Source organism: Ursus arctos, unplaced genomic scaffold (genome assembly GCF_023065955.2).
Source record: "Ursus arctos isolate Adak ecotype North America unplaced genomic scaffold, UrsArc2.0 scaffold_34, whole genome shotgun sequence".
NCBI classification, from domain to species: Eukaryota; Metazoa; Chordata; class Mammalia; order Carnivora; family Ursidae; genus Ursus; species Ursus arctos.
The window spans coordinates 3,394,706-3,417,330 of NW_026623030.1; the positions used below are offsets into that span (position 1 = coordinate 3,394,706).

Here is a 22,625-nt window from a genome sequence, read left to right on the forward strand (position 1 = left end):
TTGTAAGGATTAAGTGAGTTAATGACTGGAAGGGGTTTATATCAGTGCTCAGTGCTTAGGAAAAACTAGGTAAGGGCTTCCTGTTACTATCTTTGAGAGAGTATCCAGCCCAGGGGTTCCTAAATGGGGAGCCCTGGGTGGGTTTCTCCCACTCAACTTCCTGAGAATAAATGGAAAACCTTGTGAAGAGATGCATTTCTATGGAAGGAGAGGGCAAGGCTTTTAAAGGAGTCTATGACCTAAAACCTGTTAGTCCACAAACCTAACTTTATAGGCACTGAGAGAATAAGTAACCTGTCCAAGGCCACAAAAATTACTGGTGGTACAGGTAAATTAGATCTAAGTGAAATGCACAATTGTTTTCTGAGCAGGAGGCACAGCTTATCAAATCATTACTTTACAACAGTGGAACACACAGGACTCTAAGCATTAGATACCTTTCAAGGTGCTTGATTAACTAATGGGCTAGACACTAAGAGAAGCAATTTAATCAGTGATATTTCTAAAGAAATACTATTCTACAAAGTTGCAGGTCAAAGATCACCAAACCTAAGCTCTGAAGGAGTCTCAGAGATCATATGACCCAGTCTCCAGTGACTCCCTTCAGGCTCCTAAGGTCACCGATAAATCACTGATAAGCTGTATTTGGATGGACACCCAGGCTTCCTGCCCCAAACCCACAGGCACTTCCACTGAACAAAGTACCTGGAGACACTCTGTCATCAAAAGATCCAAAACAGAGTATTTTCTTTCAAAAGAAAGGAAAGAAAGAAAATAAAGATAAAACATTAAAAAAAAAAAAAAAAAAAGCTTTGGAAACTAGTTTCTCCTAGAGGGTCCAAGGGGCAAACCAGAAAGCAAATGTAAGATCCCATGATCTTTGTGCTTTGTTGAGCAACAGAATCAAATATTTGTTTCCTCCCCCATAATATAACCATTAACTTTTGTTAAGACTACAATACTTATTCTATTCATGTAAAAGGTCACTGCAGCGGCGTAAACAAAGTATTTTAAGTGAGTGTGTGCTTGCCTATCATTGCTAACAGTCACGCCTGCAATGACCCAGCTGGGCACTTCAGAGGGTCATCTTCATCTTTTCGAGAAGCTCTGTGGGCAGAGCAGGCATAGAGAGGCTGTGACACTCACGCAGGATCCCACGCACAGGTCCAACCCTGGCCCTTGTGACCTGAACACCTATGTGTTCCCAACCAACCTCATTGGTTACTACTCCTGGAAAGTGCAAAGCGCCCCCTAGAATTTCTTCTATGCAGTTACTAAACTCTAAATAACAACAGCTATACATGCTTGAAAGCTCACATGCACATGGGTCAGAGAATTCTGGTGTTCAAACTCACTAGAAATCACGGATTCAAGTGTCACCCCAAACATCCTCCCTGGCTGCCAAAACCTGCTCTCTCACGGAGCCTGCTACCTGCCCTTCTCCCCTCCAACAGGCTGAGAGAGTGCTATGAACTTTATGACCCTCACCTTTCCCTCCAGGCCAAACAAAGGATCTCTGTACAATAGTACTTCTAAAACACAATTGTACACTAATCAATACTAAGTATACAGTGAAAAAGTTTATGTTTTTAAAAACCAATGGAGGCGGTGATGAAAAATACTGCAGCAGAGAGTCCTGGCCATTCTCAAATCCTCAGAGCCTGCGGGAGGCACCTGATCGCAGGTGCGCAGGTAGTAAGGTCCCCAGGGGAGAGGGAAAAGCCATGAGTACAGGGAGGCAGCTACAGGTGCAGGCAAACTTGCAGCCTGCCCACCCCCCCAACCCCTCAAGCACACTTAGGCAAAGGAGACTGTCCCGACACAGATGCAACGGGGAACAAGCATCTCGGCTCCTGCTCCAGAATCAGCCACTTACAGGGCGAGGGAGGCAGGAAAGAAAAGGACAAGCCGAAGGAAGGTGAATGGAAGCAGAATGCTCCACGAAGTGCAAGCTGTGACATCTTAAAGGCAAATGATAATAAACCAGTCAGTTCCCACTTTTCACCCACCTTGGCCAGCTAAAATCAGACCCCTGAAGTCCCCAGATTCTGAATGATGAACATTCAGACTGCAGTAAGAACAGAAACTGAGATCAGGAGAGGTACCTCTCCATCCACCTGCCTGACCTCTACAACCCTGGGTCACCCTGGCAGTTCAGAAGCCAACCCCTCTGGTGTTCCATGTGAAGGGACACGCGTGTGAGTGCTTAAGACTCGAACTATTGGGGCGCCTGGGTGGTGCAGTCGTTAAGCGTCTGGGATCCCAGCGTTCTGGGATCGAGCCCCACATCAGGCTCCTCCGCTGGGAGCCTGCTTCTTCCTCTCCCACTCTCCCTGCTTGTGTTCCCTCTCTCATTGGCTGTCTCTCTCTGTCAAATAAATAAATAAAATCTTAAAAAAAAAAAAAAAGACTCAACTATTGGGGGTGGGGAAAAGTGGGAAGGACTGGAAGGCAGAAGGAGGGCTTAACCAGAAGGTAGGTTTAGTGGAAGTTAGAGAATCACGGATGAAAACAAATATTAGAACCTGGGGCCGTGGCTTAGGAGTGGCAGCTGGGAACAACTGAGAAAGGGGAAAACAATTTCTACAAAGGTCATTTGGGAAGAAAAGGCTGCAGGCTGAGACCGGACAAGAAGAAGAGTGCTACGACAGGGGATGGGGCCTAGCCCGTGAGCTGCCACCGTGATGGTGGGCGGGGCTGTGTTCCAAAGCATAACCAGCCCCCTGTGCCAACAACGCCCTCCAGAGGGCACTGAGGGCTGCAGCTCCAAGTACCAAGCGCCATGCAGAGGCCCCAGGCCTCATCTCCCAGGAAGGGACCAGGAAGAGGATGGAAGCAGAGCCTGCCCACCATTAGTCAGAGGCACCAGAGCAGGGCATCAGACACAGGATGAACCTGGAGCCACACCTCAGATCTGGGAGCCACACAAGAGAGAACCAAAGTGGGTTTCCTGGTCAGTTAGCGAGGAGGTTCAGGCAGAGCACGTAGAAAGGGAGTGAGGGGTGTGGCCACAGCAGGCACGTACCAGTGGGACAGTCACAAAACAGCTGGTGGTGGCAGAAACACAGCCACACATACAGAATCACTGGGCCTCCAAACAGTATTTTGCTAAAGAATTTGCTGTGCACCACTAGCCAACACTGAAAATATGAGCACAGTATCTGAAGTCTGAAAGCACTCAGTTAATGAATACTCACCACAGCAATTACAGGAATGAGTACACCCAAGTTCCCTGCGCTGCTAGACGCCTAGAAAATAAAAGAATTGAGTCAATGAAAGCATGTGTTTCTTTCATTAAAAAAAGACATAGTGTTAATTTCAGAGAAATAATGAGATACATAGACAGTGATATATAAACAGGCTCATCCAACATCATTTTTTTTTAAAGTAGCCTTCACACCCAGTGTGAAGCCCAACTCGAGGCTTGAACTCATGACCCTGAGATCAAGACCTGAGCTGAGATTAAGAGTCAGATGCCTAAATGACTAAGGCACCCAGGTGCCCCTCCAACATCATTTTAATAGCAAAAAAATGAAAACACGTCAAACAGAATGATTACATAAATCATGGTACCTCTGTAAAATTAAATACCACACAGGTGTTAAAAAGACAATTTTCTGAAAAATACTTAGTCACTTTGGAAAGTGCCCACAGCAAATTTTAAACTGAAAAAAAAATCAGGATTTCAGAGTATGTGATGATATTATTCCAATTATGTAAAATAAATATATTTCCATAAAAAAATCTAGGAGGAAGTCTATCAAAATGTCAATGATGATGAGCACTTGCCTTTGGCTCAGGTCATGATCCCAGAGTCCTGGGATCGAGCCCCGCATTGGGCTCCCTGCTCAGCGGGAAGCTTGCTCCTCCCTCCCCCTCTCCCCAACCCTCCCCAAATCGTGCTCTCTCTCTCAAATAAATAAATAAAATCTTTTTTAAAAATGTCAATGATGAGTATATCTGAGTAGAGGGATTATGGTGCTTTTTATACTTTATTATTGGCTTCTGCATCTCTTCTACGATAAACATATATTCTTTTCAAGTTATGGAAAATTGGGGGGGTTACATAAAAAATAACTATTAAAAGGTAGGTTCCCTGGTTGGACACACAAATAAGGCTATTAACTACAGTACACACTGATGAGCCTAAGTTCTGGAAGCACTCACCTAAGCACATTCAATTTATTTTTATATTAACAGTAGCAGCTAAGCACATTGAGCACCCACTGTGTGCCAGGCAGTTCCAAGCGTTTCATGTGCAATAACTAAATCTTTGGGGGAGAAAACAGGGTTTGAGTAGCTTGCAAAGCCCAAGGCTGCTCTCAGCAGTGAGGGCAGAATCTCAAGCCCTGCCTCCTCCTCTCTGGAAACTAAGGGCCTCCAAGATATGCGATGACTGGGAAGAATTGTCCTTTCTTTCTCTCTTTTTTAAGATTTTATTTATTTATTTGAGAGAGAGTAGGCTCACAAGCAGGAGGAGCGACAGGCAGAGGGAGAAGCAGGCTCCCCACTGAGCAAGGAGCCCGATGGGGGACTCGATCCCAGGACCCTGGGATCATGACCCGAGCTGAAGGCAGATGCTTAACTGACTGAGCCACCCAGGTGTCCCAAGAATTGTCAGTTAATCTATAATCATAGCTCTTTGTCTTCAACGGGGCACATGTTGGCCAACCCCCTCTCACCGATCCTGCAAGCCCCCCTTATTCCCTAAGGCCCCATCTTATGGGGAAAGCACAGAGTAAACACTGGGCTAGTCCCCTGCATGATCCCAAATAAGGAACTATTCTGCAAAGAACAGGATTCACAGCTCTGCACCTGGAAGATAAAAAAGGGATCCCTGCACTGTCGGGCCACAATCCACACCCCCAGCCCGTGAATGAAGCATTATACCCTGAGTCTTGGGAATGTAAACTTGTAGCGAAAGCACACAGAGGGGAGCAGCCCTTGGGCCCGGGGGCGTCCTTCTGAGCCCTGAGATACAATTTCCTGGGGAGGCCAGGAGAACGACTCCTGAAACACCCCTCAGACACCTCACAGCCTCTGCTTTCTCAGCTGCCGAGTGCCTCCCTGCATCTCTGAGCAGCCCTCTCTTCCTGACGCCCAGGGCCCCACAGGACCCAAGAGATGACTCTGTCTCTTGTGTATCAGGATGGCCTAGCTGTGCACCATCCCAGGAGACTTCAGAAATCACCCATATCACTGTCGACAGGTCGAGCAGAGCAAGGCTGAATTAGAGCGAAGGCTCTTAGAACCCCTTTTCACACCAGCTACTCCCCCTTAGCCCAGATTTTCACACAGAGGACTCCTTTTCACTCAGTTCTCAACTTAGCTGTCACCTCCTCAGGTCTTCACACAGTCTGATCTAAACCGCTCCTCTCCACACTGCCCTGTTACGGTTTTGCTATGTGGAGGAGCAGGCCCCTTGTCTGCATGTTCACTTCCGTAACCCCAGCACCAAGAACAAGGGCCAAGAAACTGTGGCTGTGGCCAAATCTGCCCCACCACCTGCTCTTGGAAAGTTTTATGGGGGCACACCCACCCATTCTTTAACTGCCTTTGTGCTACCAGGACAGAGCTGAGTAGTTGCAACAGAGACTCTGTGGCCCACAGAGCCTAAAACAAGTATAATCTGGCCCTTTACACAGAAGGTGGGCTGACCCCTGACTAGGCACATAGTAGGTAAACAGTAACTGTCTGGGGAGGGGAGGTGGGAGGAAAAGACAAAGGAAGATGAAGCTGGAGACTCTGGTAGAGAGACTGGCACCAACATGACATGTCAAAGGGGAAATGATGGCGTAGGGGGCTTAACCTGCCTCAGCCTCCCCAGTCTGTCTCTTTGGGAGCTCGAGACCTGTCATTTTGTCTGTCCCCATGGACCTATCTCCCTGGATGGCCCAGATTAGGTCAGATCTGGCCCTTCTCATGAAGTCACTGATGAAAGCCTCCGCCCCCTAGCTTCATGATGGCAGAGAGAAGGAAGGGAGGGGTCTGGGGGAATCCACACTAGGCTGCTGTCACTTACCACCCTGGGTCAGGGGAGGTAGCTACCACAAGCCAGACATGGTCCTATAAGAAAGCCTACAAGAAAGCCACCCTCTCCGAACCCCTGCCAGCACCCCTGAGAAAGAACCTTTGTTCTTGCTGTTTACCAGATGCCCCAGGGTGACCGCCCTCCTTCCCTCCCTACCTTCAGGGCGGGTCCCTTCTCGCTGGCCCGCTCGCTGGCCCGCTTTCCCTCCAGCCCCAGCTGCACAAACAGCTCCAGCAGGTTCATGAGCAGCTCGTCCACGAGGTGCTCATCCTGGATGTTTGCTGCGATGTTGGCCAGGGCATTGATCACCGCCAGGGAGCAGTGCCTGGTGGGGAGAGAAATGACAGCTGCCACAACCTGGGGCCCGGATTGCAAGGGTGAAGCTGATTGACTCCTGCCTCACCATACCCCTCAGTGCCTGTGAACGAAGGAGCCCTCCAGAGGGGATGAACATCTCTGTGAACACCAGCCGCTAAAGGACAGTTAGCTGCTATAGAAATGGCTTTAAACTCTCCTGACATGCATTAAGGACCTCAGGGAACTGTTTAGGTTCCAGGAATCATTACACTTACGGAACTTGGGAAGATCTTAGGACACTTCTCTTTGAGTGTTGAAAGCCTACTACGTAGCCAAATTCCTGGCTGGACCCTGTTTTCCTCTCAAATTATAGATAGCTTTAATTCACTATTTCTGCCCATAAAACTTTCCTCTGATGATCAGCTTCTTCCCCATACTGCCTCCACCACGAGGCTGATGTTAGTATTAACTCACATCAGACACTCAGGAAGCACTCAGTGGCCCTGGGACAACCTGAATCAGGACAGTGCTGGCCCCGGGTAAACCCTGGATACAAAGTGGACAATGCCCCCCCAGACAGACACAGCAAACCAGCAAGGCTGGTCAGGCTTCTGCGGGTGCTGGGGGCAGCCAGAGCTTGCCACTTCTATGCTGCATAACCTCAGGAGAGCGGCTCATCTTGGAGCCTGTTTCCTCCTGAATAAAACAAGAATAATATAATTCCCTCCTCACAGGGTGTAGGACAAATGAAACACTCCATGTGAAGCACTGAGCACATCATTTGGCCCCTAGAAATCTCCCAGCAAAAAGCACGTCCTTCACAAGACACGTGAAATCCTGGGAGGTAAGAGCAAATGAACGGCAGTAAAAGCTTCCCCTGGTGAGGAAGAGGACAAACCACTTCTGGAAGCAGACAAAAGGCTTTATGGAAGAGTGAAGTGGAGTCGGAAGTTGAAGAACTGGTAGGCGTGGAGAAGGCCAACGACTGCATAAGCAGCAAGACAGAGGCAAGGGTCAGAAGGAAGACAGCAGGAGCAAAGACAAGAAAGGGAAGGTGTGAGGGCCAAGGAGGTGCACAAGTCACTTCAGGACAAGGAAGCAATGAGGGAAAGAGGAGTTCTGGTCCGTGTGTCAGTTTCTTCACAGAGACCAGGATGGATGGATGGATGGACGAAGAGGAAAGGAGCTTACTGCCTCCCTAAACCAGTCCTCAGGCTGTTCTAGTAGCCTGGGCTCACAGTGGAGGCAGTAAGAAGGCAAAGAAATGACAACACCAAGAGCTTACATTTATCAAGAGCTTTCCTGTATATGATCTCAATTACCCACACAACTGGAGAGGGGTGTTCATTTGAAGGATGACGGATGAAGAAACGAAGGCACAGAGACAGTGAGCTTTTTCAAAGGTGACACAAGCACACTCCTACCCACTAAAGTGAGTTGGAAAGAATCTCAGAATGAGCCCTGCACATAAAGGTCGGAAGGAAAGAAAAGAAATGCCAACAAATGGGGCACATCTCTTCCTCCCTGCCCCACTCCTCTGTCCCTCTTTTCCCTTGATCTGTCAAACTCTTGTAAGATCCTCCATATGTGGAAAAACATGCCCCTGCCCTCAACGCATTCACAGTAAGGGCAAGGAACAGGCAAGGAAGCATATCTTAGTCTGCCAGGAAAACTGGCCAGACTTTACACAAATATCAAACATTTGTAGATGTAAAATGCCCATTCCCTTTGACCCTCCAAATCCCACCTCTCTGAATCTGTCCTGAGAAAAGCATCACAGACACTCACAGATACACAGCTATTAGATTGTTCGATGTAGCACTTACCAGCAGGGAAACTGGTAATCTACTTAACCTCCAAACTAGGGACTGGTTAGATCTTGGTGCTGCTCTATGATGGGACACTCTGCAGCCATTAAAGGTGGCACATGGAAGAAGGTTAATGGCATGTGTGACGCACTGTTATACAAAAAAGTCCGTCAGCTGGGAGGACACTTTGAGCCTGTCTAGAGTCAGGGAGGGTCTGAGGTAATGACACTGAGATGCTCAGCTCCCAGTGGCAGTCACATGGGGGGTCTTCGTCTCCCGCCTGTGCATGTGCTGATTTGTAGCACATAATTCTTTTGTAGGAAAAAAGTTTATTCAAAAGATAAATCCCCAAACCTCACACTTTTAAGGGAGCTGAAAACTGTCATGACCTAGAGTGACAACGAGGTCTAGAGAATTACCTGTAGCCATGATCCTTGTAATCTTTAGTGGCTGAGTACACGACAGAGCTGGCCTTCACGCTGATCTGTTGGAAGAGATTCCAGACTTCCTGATAAATGTATTGCTGAAAGAGAGTGAGGGACACGGTTACCATGGCACGACTTCTCCATGAAAGCCCCTCCTTAGAACACGGAAAAGGCCCCTCTACCATCATTCAGAGCAAAAGCTTCTGGAACGTATGGACCATTAGGGCCTGAAAGACAATGAAGGGCAACAATTCGTAAAGCTTTCAGCAAACCTCAAAGGCTAAAAAGGAAATGGTTTCAACTTAAATCCTACTACATGTTACTAACATCGGCAAGAAATGAGTTTAAACCTCCTTTTCCCAGTACTTACAGAGCCATCACACTATTCTCTTTTACTTGGAAAAAAAAAATCTCCCTGTTCAATGTCAAGACGGTTGTGAGCATTTAACTCATCTGCAGGGTCAATTTAACCTATTTTTGCACTCCTGATAGTCAAAGTAACAAAGCTTGCAGAGGGTAGTGGGTTTCCCGGCAGGTCCTGCCTTACGTTTCCGGTGATAACCAGGCAGCCCAGCTGGTCGATGATGAGCACGTCAAGGGGGGAGGGGGGCTGGCAGAATTTCTGTTGCAGGATCTGCAGAATTGGCTCCATGACCTTTGGGGTGTCCCTCAGAGCCACCGCAATGTGTCCCAAGGCACGGATGGTGTGGTCAGGAATCAAGTGAGCGTCCCTGTGGGAGGGAGGAACAGAAGCATCCTGGGAACAGTCCTCTCTGAAATGAAACCCAGAAGCTACAGCCTGGACCTCAAGGTTACCACAGTCTTTCAGATGAAGCAGTTCTGACAGTGGCAGCCTGGAATCCTTAATTACCAGAAGAAACACAAAGTCCCTGGCTCTAGGCAGTAAGACACAGATCTTTCTCTGCTCCCAAACAGTGGTCCAGGATCAACATTCTAAGGTGGGTTTCACCTTAAATCGTGGGACAGACCTGATATGCACGACTCTACGCTGTGCAAGAAAGAAGCACAGACATACGAAATACCAGCCAGCTCCCCCACAGGCCTGCGGAGAACAACTGGCTGCCCCTCGGGGATGGGACATACTTGTCACTCTCCTGGGAGATGTAGAGCCGGTTGGAGAGGCTGGCCAGGAAGGCCTCCACGATCACCGTGTCCACCGTCAAGCCAGCTTTCAGGCACCTGGACCACGAGGAAACCAACATGGCATTGGGCATCAGAACAAGAGATGAGTGTTTTGTGTTTGCTTTTTGTCTCTTTATCAGGTCTACAGAATTTAAAGAACTGCTCTGAGCATTTTTTTCCCAGAAATCTGAATGAAAATCATTACACAGAGTGAATTCAAAGAACTGCTGCAGATTTGCCCACTTGATAAATATCTCAGTCAGAAACAATAACTTCATTATCTGACCAGAACAGTCTCCTTCAGAATGTTACACTCACCCTAATTCCAATTTAAAATTTCCAGAACTGTTCCTTAACAAATGTCATAGTAACTGATTCGTGACAAATGGTCCCAAGACAGCTGAGGGAATATTAAATGATATACCAAGGTTTTAATAGTATGGAGAAAAACTTATTTTCTAAAGAAAAGGGGTAATTGTAAAAGCCAGCAAGGACACAAGATCTTTTCAGGCATCTCTCGCTCTCTGCATCTGTTTGGCTCCCAGACCAAAGTCACAGAAGAGCATGTGTCTGACAGAGAGGGGCTATCATATTCTCTTAATGGGGCTTCTGAGAGTAAGGAGCCAGAATTCAGAGGGAGAGATACATTTTCATATAAATCAGAATGTACGTGGTTTCTGAGCTTGGAGAGCAAGAGTTCACATAGCAGGAGCCTGGGAAGCAAGGACACTCAATCATATAAAACCTGTCTCTTATACTAAAAATTACAAGGAAAAAACCCAGAAAACATGACAATGTGTTGTTACTCTGGATAGTAGGGTAATGGATTAACTCTTTTCTTTCTACTTTTTTCTACATTCCATAAATTTTCTCTCCCATTTTTAAATTACATTTATGATCAGGAAAAGAAAAATAAGCTTTATTTTAAAAAAATAGGAGCACCTGGGTGGCTCAGTAGGTTAAGCGTCTGCCTTTGGCTCAGGTCATGATCCCAGGGGTCCTGGGATCGAGCCCCACATCAGGCTCCCTGCTCGACAGGGAGGATGCTTCTCCCTCTCCCTCTCCCCCTTCTTCCCACATACTCCCCCAGCTGGTGCTCTCTCTCAACATAAATAAATAAAATCTTATAAAAAAAAAAAAGTGGGGTGCCTGAGTGGCACGGTTGGTTAAGCATCTGACTCTTGATTTCGGATTGGGTCGTGATCTCAGGGTTATGAGATCAAGCCCCACATCGAGGCCCACATCAGGCTCTGCACTGAGTGCGGAGTCTGCTTGAGACTCTCTCCCCTTCCTCTGACCCTCCCTCCTGCGCATGCATGCATGTGTGCTCTCGCTCTCTCTCAAATAAATGGATAAATCTTTTAAAAAATCATTAAAAAAAAGTAATAATCCCTCTTTTAAAATCAGGTGTAGGTTTACAATAATCCAAAACAAGCTTTAAAAAATTATGAACATTTCTCATTTTTTAGTAATTTTATCTGAAACCTGTTTCCTCCCTCCCCAGGTCACCCATCCCTCTGGCCGGTCTCCCACCTGCAGATGTTGTCAATGGCAATGTCCCGGAGCTGCTCATACATGGAGGGTTGGGTCTTCTTTCCCGACATGACATTCAGGGTTGACTCAGAATGCTCATTGGTTACACTGATTTTTATATCATTGCCAGCAACTAAATGTAAAAATTCCATTTGTATCTGGTTAAACCGATCACTTTCCATCCCCTTGTCCGTAATTCAAAACCAAAATAATATGCTGATCATTTTTAGCTTATAAAACAACCCCTCTAAAATGATTTGACCAAACATTTCAGAAACAACAGTAAGAACAGAAAGGATGAAATGAACACGTTTAAACAAAAGGAAAAATATTTAGGTTGCAAAATGATAAATGGGTAACACAGCAATTTCTTAAGAAATGGTTTGAAAGTCCTGATGAACACCCACAGGTACCCAGCCCTGAGGGTGAGGCATGGTCTTGTCCCGGAGGGTTATCTAGCTAATGTGCACAAAAATAGTAAGGGTGGGGGTGAGTGTGAGAGCAGGAGCCTTAGAGCCACAGAGACCCCTCCTTGTCTCGGGGTCCAGGGAAAAGTCTTTCACCTGCTTGGAGGTTGGGTTTCTTCATCTGAAGGGAGAGGATAAAGCACCCACCTTCACGGGACTGACTTGGTGGGATGAGCAATACAACATTAGAGCCCCAGGAGGAAGCAGGTGTTAATGAATGCTAATGGTTACAGGTGGCCAGATTTGCTCTGAGCCCATGTCCTTGTCATAGAAACAGGATAATACACTCACGAGGCAGTGATAGGGACTAGCTGAGATCAAGCAAGGAGAGCTCCTGGCCCAGAGTCTGGGACACGTCGGACTCACGCTTTAGACTGTCTGAGTGACGGAAGGAGCCAAAAACAAAGAGAAAGTGAGACTAGAAGACCCCTCAGCGATGGCGGGAGTATATGTCAGGGGAGGGCAGAGGAAGGAAAGAACTGGAGCCCGGGGAGGTCATGTAGGGAAAGCCATGAGGAAAGGCATAAAGGAGGAATGAGCCCAAAGACAGGGCAGGGCGCACAGGCCAGCCACAACCTCTCAGTCACAAAGCCATGATGGGCTGGCACAAGGGTCATGTGGTCCTTTTCCCAGAGGCACATGGGATTTAGAAGCTGGGGAGGTGGCCTTGGGTACAGCCATCCGTTACCTGTGTGGTATTGACTGTGGCACTTATAGAGCTTCACCAGCACGGGGGACGGGACAACGAGGAAGTCCCGCAGAGACGGTGTCACTGAGTGCACCACCACCGGGAACCTCTCACACAGGCGGCCCAGACCCTGTAACATACCATCAACCCATCACACAATGCGGTTGTAGCCAGCTGAGCAGGCCCAAACAACAGACGCCCAAACTTTCAGATACCCGAGTTGGACCAGAAACTTCCAAGGTCAAAATGTTCAGGGCCACTTTGCTCACGGGGCAGAAAAAGATGGGAAAGGAGCACGGCCTAGAATCTGCTCAGCCTAAAGGGGAGATATATTGCTAAAGTGTGTCCATTTCTTTTGGAAGCAAATTTAGGGGAGAAAGGATACACAATGTGATTTCTGAACAATGGCAGATACGGTTACTGGGATTGGTAACTCAGCAAGGTAAGAGTCTCTGTGAGCAGAGCCAGCACTGCAGACATCAGAAAGTGTCCTCAGTACTTTGCCTGTGGCCTTGGGAATGGCCCAGTAGACACAGGGCAGCCTCTCCACAAAGGAGGACTCAGCTGCACCTGGAAATTACGGCAATCCTTGGCACACTGTCAGCAGCAGCCCCCCACTCATTGATGAACTGTGTCCACAGCAGGCTCTAGTTCAAGTTCCTAAAGACAACAGCTCAGGTTCTGCTGCTGGTACGCCAACCAGAGCCTAAGTGGTACAACAAGAAGACCGCCCTAGTTGATGGGATCGAAGCCTCGCCAGGGTCAGTGAGACTGACCTGCAGACAGCAGATAAGCAAGGGCAAATGAGCAATGATGACTTTGCTGGACGTCTTAGACTGCAGCTTCTCAGAGAGCTTGATGCAAAGATTTTCGGCACCTAAATTCAAAATGAGAGGAGGGTATGGATGATTAGCGAAGGCCAATATTTACAAAATACTTGTTCACCAATTAATCATATAATCAAATGCCCAGGGGCATACTTTTTACAGGCTTTATTAATAATGAATGGTTATACCAGAAAGTATTTACAGGCAGGCAGGCACCCTTAACTGAAACCTCATCTCTGCTCTATTCCTGCTGTTGTGAAAACACCATCCCACGTGGCGTGTGACTGCTTTCTCCTCTCTGCTGGCCCCAAGCCTCTCGTCCCCAGTGCTCTGCACGAGGCAGCCATCCACAGTCTGCCACACACTTCCCATTCTGCCGTTCACCCTAGACAAGCGCCTTTTCCTCCGGCATGAAGCTCCCACTTCTCCACATAAAAGCCTAAAGAACCATCAAGAAGCAATGGAGAGGACACACAGGTCCTGTGGCCTTGGCCATCACCTCCTCCTATGTCCAGTTTCCTCAACCTCAGGACAGGATACCAGACATCCGGGGCACGGCAGGGGCCGATGCTCACCCTGCTCGTCCTTCACGGCCCACACCATGAGGTCCACACAGGCAGCGTTTGCCTGGCAGCGCAGCTTGAGGGGGCTCAGCTCATTGTGGATCCGGTCTGCATCATGCAGAATCTTCTGAAGCTCCCCCTGGCTCGTGTTGAACTGCTCCAGCACAAAATCATGGATCTCCTTCACAAAGGAGGTTGGGAGGTCTGCGGGAAAGAGAGCAGGCATTGCAGGTGGAAACAAACCACGGAAATTCAGGCAGTAGCTCTATGGTCTCTCCCACTCTAACAGAAACCCAAGAAGAGTAGGTTTGCTGTTGGCTCCTTTGGTTGTAAGAGTGCCTGCTGCAGGGGCGCCTGGGTGGCTCAGTCCGTTAAGCATCCGACTCGATCTCAGCTCAGGTCATGATCTCAGGGTCATGAGATCGAGCCCCGGCTTAAGATTCTCTCTCCTCTCCCCCGCCCCTCCACCACTTGCTCTCACACACGCACGTGTGCGCTCTCTCGGAAAGGAAAGGAAAGGAAAGGAAAGGAAAGGAAAGGAAAGGAAAGGAATGGAAAAAGGAGAGGAGAGGGGAGGGGAGGGAAGAGAGGGGAGAGGAGGGGAGAAGAGAAGAGGGCCTACTGGGAAGAATTTGGATAGGCCATGCTGGCTGTCAGCACACGTGCTACCAGGCACTCAGAGGAAATGACAATTTCCCAGGGAAGTGAGAGCCATGCTGTGTTTTAAGCAGTCAATATACTAAAACCTGAATGTATGAAACACAGAATCGTTGCTGGAACTGGTCCCACGAACAATGAGAAGCACTTTAGTGATTTTTTTTTTTTAACGAAAAGGTTGTTGGCTATCAGCTAAGGGGAAAAACTGGTTGTAGCCTAAAGAAGAGAATCCCCTGGCTACAGGGCTGCATCTTTGGGGTGCCCAGAGTTAACAGCTTCTTCAAACTCTCATCTTTGGGGCCTGGAAAAATCAGGAGAATCCCTGCGAAGGGCATAAGACAGAAGAGCCAGGGAAGCCAGCAACATGAGGCTCAGGTGGGGAGAGAAGCCTTGGGGCACCTGAAGGTCAGATTGGGCAGGGGAGTCCCTTCCACCCTTCCTTGTGAACCTAACACTTCTGGGTCCCCAGCAAGACACAGATTCCCAGGAGCTCTTGCAACCGAATTAGGAAAATAGCTAACTAGATTATAGTATATTTACTTGACAGAAAACTACATGGTCATCAAAACTTACGTTGATGGAGAATATTCTGTAACATAAGAAAAGAACGCAGGAAACATGTTTTAAAAATGCACAAAAGGGAAACTAGAAGGAAAGGCTAAATTTGTGTGTGTGCACATGCTAAACTATTAAGATATCGTCTCTGAGTTATAAGATTATAAATACCTCATTTTCTTATTTTTAAAACTTTCTGAAATGTCTGAAATAGACATGTTAAATTGTATACATGATTGGGTGATGAGGACAAGACAACATGGCCATGTCAGAAAAGCCCCTGAGGAAATAAACCTACCGAAGCAGCCATCATTGATGATATCAGGGGTGCAGGATCATGGACAGATTTTTTTTTCCTTATTTGCTTTTTACCCCAAATTTCGGTAATGTGACCATGTTACTCAGGCGTTTTTGTTTTTGTTTTTTTTTTAAGTTTATTTTTTTTTAAAGATTTTATTTATTTATTTGACAGAGAGAGATACAGCCAGAGAGAGAGGGAACACAAGCAGGGGGAGTGGGAGAGGAAGAAGCAGGCTCCTAGTGGAGGAGCCTGATGTGGGGCTCGATCCCATAATGCCAGGATCACGCCCTGAGCCGAAGGCAGACGCTTAATGACTGCGCCACCCAGGCGCCCCACTCGGGCGTTTTTAAGCAGCCCCGGCAGAAAGGAAGCCCAGACCTATGGCAGTGGCCTGGAACCTGGTGTCACTGCAGTCACACGCAGGCGCAAACCATCCGTACCTTTCATGTAGTACAGAGTGTCACGCAGCATCTTGAACATGGCCACGTAGAGAGGGTCGCTGAATGTGGTGTAGTAGAGATCAGCACTAGGGTTGGCCTGTGAGGGAGCAGAGGCATGTGACCGCACCACGGAAACTCTGTGGACCTCCCTTTGCCTTCTAGGGTGAGGCCCAGCTGAGTGAGTATTATATTCCTGACGTAGCATTAGAGAGATGGAATGACCATTTATCATGATTCGCCACTTGCAACACTTGAATTACTCTCCTCTCTCTCTTAAGCATCAGGCAGAGGAAAACAAAAGACTCAGGCTGTCCAGAGATGCCTGTGGGGGGCCGCCACCTACACCCCCCAAATTGGTTTCTCCATATGTTGTTCTAAGGGGAAGAACCAACCTCCTCTCACTGTAAACTCACCATCTTTGGCTGTCTTATAGGAGCTTGAGAAGGAGAAAGACAGCTAAGTGGCCATCAGACCACCGTGAGGTGATCGATTTAAAAGAGGCAGCACAGAGCAAGCTCTCAGCTGGCAGTTGTGTGGCCACTACGGGCGCTAAGCTGAAAACTCACTGACAACCCTGTCACTCCAGCACCCCCCACAAACTCTTCCTGTTCTCTCCATGCACAGGCTCACATCAGGCTGACCTGAGGACGGTGCCCCAAGGGGACGTACCTCTATCACGCTGGCTACAACCGCATCCAAGGATTTGAGAACAGGCTCCTCAACGATCTTCTTCACCTATCAGAGAAAAGACCTCATGAGGCACCTGACGAACACAGTGAGAGACAGGAATGCCAGCTCCTTCTAATAAAGAACAAATCATGTTGTCAGATGAAACCACGTAACAAGCTCATGAGATGAAAAACGAGATAGAAATGATAGGCCAGCAACATACTCACTAGGGCTCCACATCAAACTATAACACACAAAATGTCCATAATTCTGCCGTCCCTCGGAACTTGTCTTCTTGCCCTTGATTGGAATAACACAAAAACGGGAAAGGAACCAACTCCCCCCAAATTTGCTGACATCAAATTTCCATTTCCACGATGTGAAAGTGGTCAGACTCCAGGCATCACTGACAATTCACCCAAACCTCCTCCCAGACATCAGGGACACCTTCACAGCCAGTCCTCGGCCCTGATGATTCCTCCTCCTGCAGGCCTGGCGCACTGGCTCTTCAGAAGCTGCCTAGGCACTCAGAAGGCAGCACACGTTCAAAACGTCTAACAGAAGCACTTACTTCTACCCGTTCTCTGTACTAGCATTTAGGACAGGAATGAACTGTTCCGGCAACTGCAGAGCCTCTTGATAAAACTGCCTGCGACCCCAACAGTAGCCCCTGAAGAAGCTGACTTTTGAAACGTATACACAATGATAAACAACATGCCAGGAGAAGAAATGAAAAACCGCCTAGAAGAAAAGCTAACCTCAAGAAGTTAAAATATACTGGAAAAGAGAACTGCTTCTATAAAAGAGTATGAAGCGTGCAGCCTTCAGTTGGGACTTCTGACATGATACTAGGAAGTCACCTGACCATCTGAGAAGGCTATCCAGGCCAGCGTTCTGTCTGGCCACTAACTGGTCCACACTAACCGGGGGAAGCAGTTTAGGGAGAGTTTTCCTTCTTGAGGACAACTTCAAAAACATCGTAGGCTATTTAGTAATTCATTGTGGCTCTATCCTCATTAATTACTGCCAATGTTTTCATGTCTTTTCTTTTTCTTTTTTTTTTAAGTCGGCTCTACTTCCAGTATGGAGCCCAACACAGGGCTTGAACTCACGACTCTGAGATCAACACCTGAGCTGAGATCAAGAGTTGGACGCTCAACCGACTAAACCACCCAGGTGCCCCTGCTTTCATGTCTTCACACATCTTCAGCCTAAAGACGTCTCTTGGAGGGATTTCTGTTCACACTCCACACCGAGACCCTCTCATTCTTTCTAAAGGAGAAAGTCTCATTTTTAGAGTCTGTCCCTGATAACATCTTTATCCTTATCTACCCACTTGAATCTGTCTCAAAGCAACTCGGCTCAATTGTAACAACTTCAGACTCCCCGGAGCAAAGACCCATCTATTTCAGGAGTGAGACAATGGCACCAATGTTTTCTCTGATGTCACCTCAGAGGTCATCCCAAGGTATCCACATATGAAAAATAAAGGTTTTGTGTTGCTCTAAAAATAACAGCCCATGGGAGGGAGTCAGGTGCAATAGGAACTAGGCTTGGGGTCAGATTCCCTGGGCTAAGCCCCAGCCCTGCCCTTTGCCGATGGATCCTTGACGTATTTGGCACTGACTGCCTTACCTCTAAAATGGAGATGAATGCCTGACTCTCCCACATGAGTGCCGCAAGGATTCAATGAAAAAATTGCACAAATGACTCCATGAATTTTACTCTCTTTCCTTCTTCCATCAAAAATTTATGACTTATAAGTTATATTCCGAAATACTGAAAAAATCCTAGTTTTTCTTTTGGGGGAAAAGAAAACAGGCCTGGGTGCCTGGGTGGCTCAGTCGGTTAACCATCTGACTATTGATTTCGGCTCAGGTCATCACCTCAGGCTCATGAGATTAAGCCCCATGTCGGCTCCACGCTCAGTGCAGAGTCTGCTTGAGAGTCTCTCTCCTCCCTCTGCCTGTCTACCCCTACCCCACCCTGAACTACTCACTGCTCTCTCTTTCTCTCTAAAACTAAGGAAAAAGAAAAACCAAACCAAACCAAACCAAAACATGCTTATACCACTAGCAATTTTACTGATTGAAGTACACGAGATCTGTTTAACCACCAATGCTTTCCTTACCAAGTTTAAGAGTTCTCGAAGCATTTCTAGTGGAATATTGAACTCCTTATAGGTGATGCCGTTGAAAAGAGGAGAAACCGAGAAGCTGGAACTGATGGTGGAGAAGTAGTAATCAGGCTCCAGGGCACTCCCATCAGGCAAGTAAGAGACTGGCAGGGAAGAAAACCAGAAAGTCAGTCACGGTCACACACGACCAGGATAATTCCTCAAGCTGACTCCCTCAATAACCAACAAAGGCATAGATTTTGCTTTTGTTTATAATTCCAATTCTTTGTATTTTAATGAACAAGTAAAGGCTGGATTTCAAATCCTTGAAGAATGATGCCTCTCGTGGGAGTGTTTCACATCAAAGCTCAGATATAATCATGTCCTAGTATTTTCAACACAGACAGTGTAACTTAATGTAGGAAGAAAAAAAAAGTATTACTCTTTTTTTTTTTAAATATTACATCTTTTTAAAGGTTGACAGATGTAAGTTTCAGGTCCACAGGACCCTCAGATATTTTACCACCAAAATTAGAACAAAAATGCACATTATTAGATGTTTCAAAATCAGGACAAAAATGAAGTCAATTATCCAACACTTCTGAATAAATATGAACCCCAAAAGCCTATAACTGTTTGAAAGTCCATTATTAGAAATCTATGATAGAAGACTATGACAGAAAATAGGTAAGTTTGTAATATTTTCACATTAAATAGTGATAGACAATTATCACCCATTAAAAAACCAATAATAAATTTTATTACTCTCTGAAGCCCTGCAGCACAGAAAAAGCAAAGAGTCGCGTTTATCCTGATTGTGTCAAAACTGGTGTGTAGGGGCGCCTGGGTGGCTCAGTTGTTAAGCGTCTGCCTTGGGCTCAGGGCGTGATCCCGGAGTCCTGGGATCGAGCCCCACATCAGGCTCCAGCGCTGGGAGCCTGCTTCTTCCTCTCCCACTCCCCCTGCCTGTGTTCCCTCTCTCGCTGGCTGTCTCTCTCTCTGTCAAATAAATAAATAAAATCTTTAAAAAAAAAAAAAGCAAAAAACCTGGTGTGTATTTCTATGATGCTAGTGATGCTCTGCTGACCTGACTAAAGGCGAATGGGTCCCATGGGAGCAAACAGGCAACTTACAAAGGGGATGGGCAATAATATGGAGAGCAGGTAAGACGCTGGAGGCCAACATCATAAATGACCACTGGAGGAGGGAATGAATGAGGAAAGAGTGAGAACAAAGCTGGTTTAAAGCAAGTACGTAGGGAAGAAGGTAAGGAGTGTGTGCCTGTGTGTGTGTCAAATGAGTAAAAATAGATGTACTTACACACACAAATACATATATTTATTCATAAATACTTATTTATTCATATTCATTCACAAGTGCTGGATACACACACACACACACACACACACACACACGAGTATTATTCAGCCTTAAGAAAGATTTTGCAGTTTGCAACAACATGGATGAGCCTGAAGGACACTATGCAAAGGGAAATAAGCCACACATGGACAGAAAATAAACTGCATGATCTCATTTATATGCGGACACTTAAAAAGGTTGAATACATGGGAGCAGAGAGCTGAGTATCATTACTAAGGGGCAGGGAGATGGGGGAAATGGGGAGATGCTGGTCAAGGGTACAAAGGTGCAGTTAAGTAGTATAAATAAGTCTAGAGCTCTAATGCATAGCATGATGACAATATTTAATAATACGGTGTCGAATACTGGGAAGTTGCTAAGAGAGTAAATTTCAGTGCTATCACTGCATTAAAAAAGAAAGAAAGAAAAAAAGTGGTAACTGTGAGGAGAAGGACATGATTGGAGTCATCATTTCATCATGTATATGTATATCAAATCATCGTGTTATATACCTAAAGTATACACAAGTTTATTTTTAAAATAATAATAATAAAGAAGATAAGCTTGTGATTAGAGGGCACCTCCCAGATAGATGCCATGAAATAGGGACTAAGCCCTGCATGGCAGAGCCAGCGTGTGGTTGGCAGAGATGGAGGCAGAAGACAGCAACTGCAGAGTCAAGGATCTAAGATGTGGGATTCATGCATGGAGGGAGTCATTGAAAGTTTTTAAGGTGGAAATGATTTGTGCTTTTAAGAAATAACTCTTTAGAAACATTCTTACAGCTCCATAGAAAAGGGCCTAGAAAGAGAAGAGAGACCAACTGTAAGAAAAATCAGACTTGGGGTGCCGGCGAGCTCAGTCAGTAGAGCATGCAGCTCTTGATCTTGGGTTGTGAGTTTGAGCCCCATGTTGGGTGTAGAGATTACTTAAAAACAAAATCTTGAAAACAAAAGAAAAATCAGAGTCGAACAGGAGGTACTTGAGCAGAAAAGGAAGGAACAGTGTGCTTCCCGCTTGTCTCGACAATGAGGTGTACTTCCAAGAGCAGGAAAATCATCCTCAGAGCTCGCTGCAGAAGCAGAGAGGCCAGCAGAGAGGCCAGCACAGTGCGGCGCTGAGCCTGCAGCTGCTGGATGAGTGCAGGAAGTGCACAAAGGCGGCCCACACCCAGGCGCACCCCCGTGCTGGGCACTCCCTGGAAGTGCTCAAAGGAGGGCCGCCTCAATGGAGAAGGGCCCATGACTACAGAGATCAGAAGAAGAGCTGTTCACCAGAAAGCAAAACCTTCGAGGGCACATCATGGATGTCTTCACATGCCCCAAGGACAGGCAGGTGTCCAAGGGGTTGTTTAAAGCCTGGAGGGAGGGGCGCCTGGGTGGCTCAGGTGGTTAAGCGTCTGCCTTCGCTCAGGTCATGATCCCAAGACCCTGGGATCTAGCCCAGAGTCGGACTCCCTGCTCAGCGGAGAAGCCTGCTTCTCCCTCTCCCTCTGCCTGCCAGTCCTCCTGTTTGTGCTCTCTCTCCTTCTGTGTCAAATAAAGAAATAAAATTTAAAAATAAATAAATAAAGTCTGGAGAGACACATTCAACCACAAGTGGTTCTCTCTGGGAGGAGTGGGATTTTGAGTGAGTGAACTTGGCCTTCACATTCTAACACACACACATAGACTATAACACAGGGCACGTTCTCACACAGCTAAGAGATACTCTGGGCAAAGCTGCCCACATTTATTTGTGTTCAGATTCTCTCCTCATTTTTTTTTTAATTCCCCTCACATCTTTTAAGACCCTATTGAGAAATGCTCTTTTATTAATTAGCATGATCCAAAAATGGAATAGATGGCATTTTGGTTTCCCCATTTCCTATCACTTAACCTAAGTCTTACTTCCCTCGAAAATAACGTAGAAGCGATTTTACCACATGTCTGGCACTGTACAGGGCTATCCTATGAATCTAATTCAGTAATTATGTGAAAATGCTTTCTGACCCACAAAGTTCTATAAAAAGTACTACTTGTATCATTATTACATTTTTAAAAAATATTATTTACATACTTAATGACTTCAAAATAAAAAAAAGCAGGACCCACCATGAGTACTTCCACCTGAAAACCAGTGCTTTCATAGGTTAGTTTATTAAAATTTTTATGATAGACACATGGGGGTCTGTATATTATTTTCTGCACTTTTCTCCACATTTGAACTATTTTAAAATTAAATTTTAAGAAGCTTAAACAAAAATAGAAAGTAAATGCTTTCTAAAAGCTTGACTCTCAAAATGCGTGACAGCAGAGTGTTATTATTAGCATCTTCTTTGTCACGAGAAGTCACAGTGAACCTGCTCTCCAAGTACCAGGTCAATGTTCCTGTCAGAAAGGTGAAGCCCACCTTCAAAGTAGTGAAAGGCAGATCCTCCGGGGGAGCTGGGAGGGGGCATCCCACGTTCAGGGCTGACCTGAAACACAGAAGCCACTTTACAGATTAGAAAAGGCCAAACTGCTGTCAGTTTCTCCTTAGACAAGATTCTCTCTGCCAGCCCAATGTTTGTACCTCCAGTCCTGGTTCATACCTCACCTCCTCCCTGAAGCCCACCTTACCTAAGCGTTCTCTACTGTATAGCATATCCCTATATTCTTCATGTTTAGCCATATATTTTATACTCCATTACTGAGATGAATTATTCTTAGCACTTAGTGTCTTTAGCTTGTCTCCATGAAACAATTATATACTTAAGGGTACCAAA

The 22,625-nt window shown here is 46.5% G+C and overlaps 1 protein-coding gene across 1 annotated transcript in view; it reads right to left on the minus strand.

Moving 5' to 3' along the window:
* Positions 1–22,625, minus strand: part of PI4KA (phosphatidylinositol 4-kinase alpha) — a 119,817-nt gene that overhangs the window by 66,175 nt on the left and 31,017 nt on the right. The window contains exons 7-19 of the mRNA XM_026487827.4: positions 22,271–22,337; positions 18,536–18,684; positions 16,405–16,470; positions 15,736–15,832; positions 13,795–13,986; positions 13,169–13,269; positions 12,393–12,522; positions 11,238–11,370; positions 9,666–9,761; positions 9,109–9,292; positions 8,556–8,659; positions 6,188–6,356; positions 3,198–3,248 (exon numbers count right to left, since the gene is read on the minus strand). Coding sequence (XP_026343612.1) covers positions 3,198–3,248; positions 6,188–6,356; positions 8,556–8,659; positions 9,109–9,292; positions 9,666–9,761; positions 11,238–11,370; positions 12,393–12,522; positions 13,169–13,269; positions 13,795–13,986; positions 15,736–15,832; positions 16,405–16,470; positions 18,536–18,684; positions 22,271–22,337 — 1,539 coding nt within the window. The remainder of the gene's footprint in view (positions 1–3,197; positions 3,249–6,187; positions 6,357–8,555; positions 8,660–9,108; positions 9,293–9,665; positions 9,762–11,237; positions 11,371–12,392; positions 12,523–13,168; positions 13,270–13,794; positions 13,987–15,735; positions 15,833–16,404; positions 16,471–18,535; positions 18,685–22,270; positions 22,338–22,625) is intronic.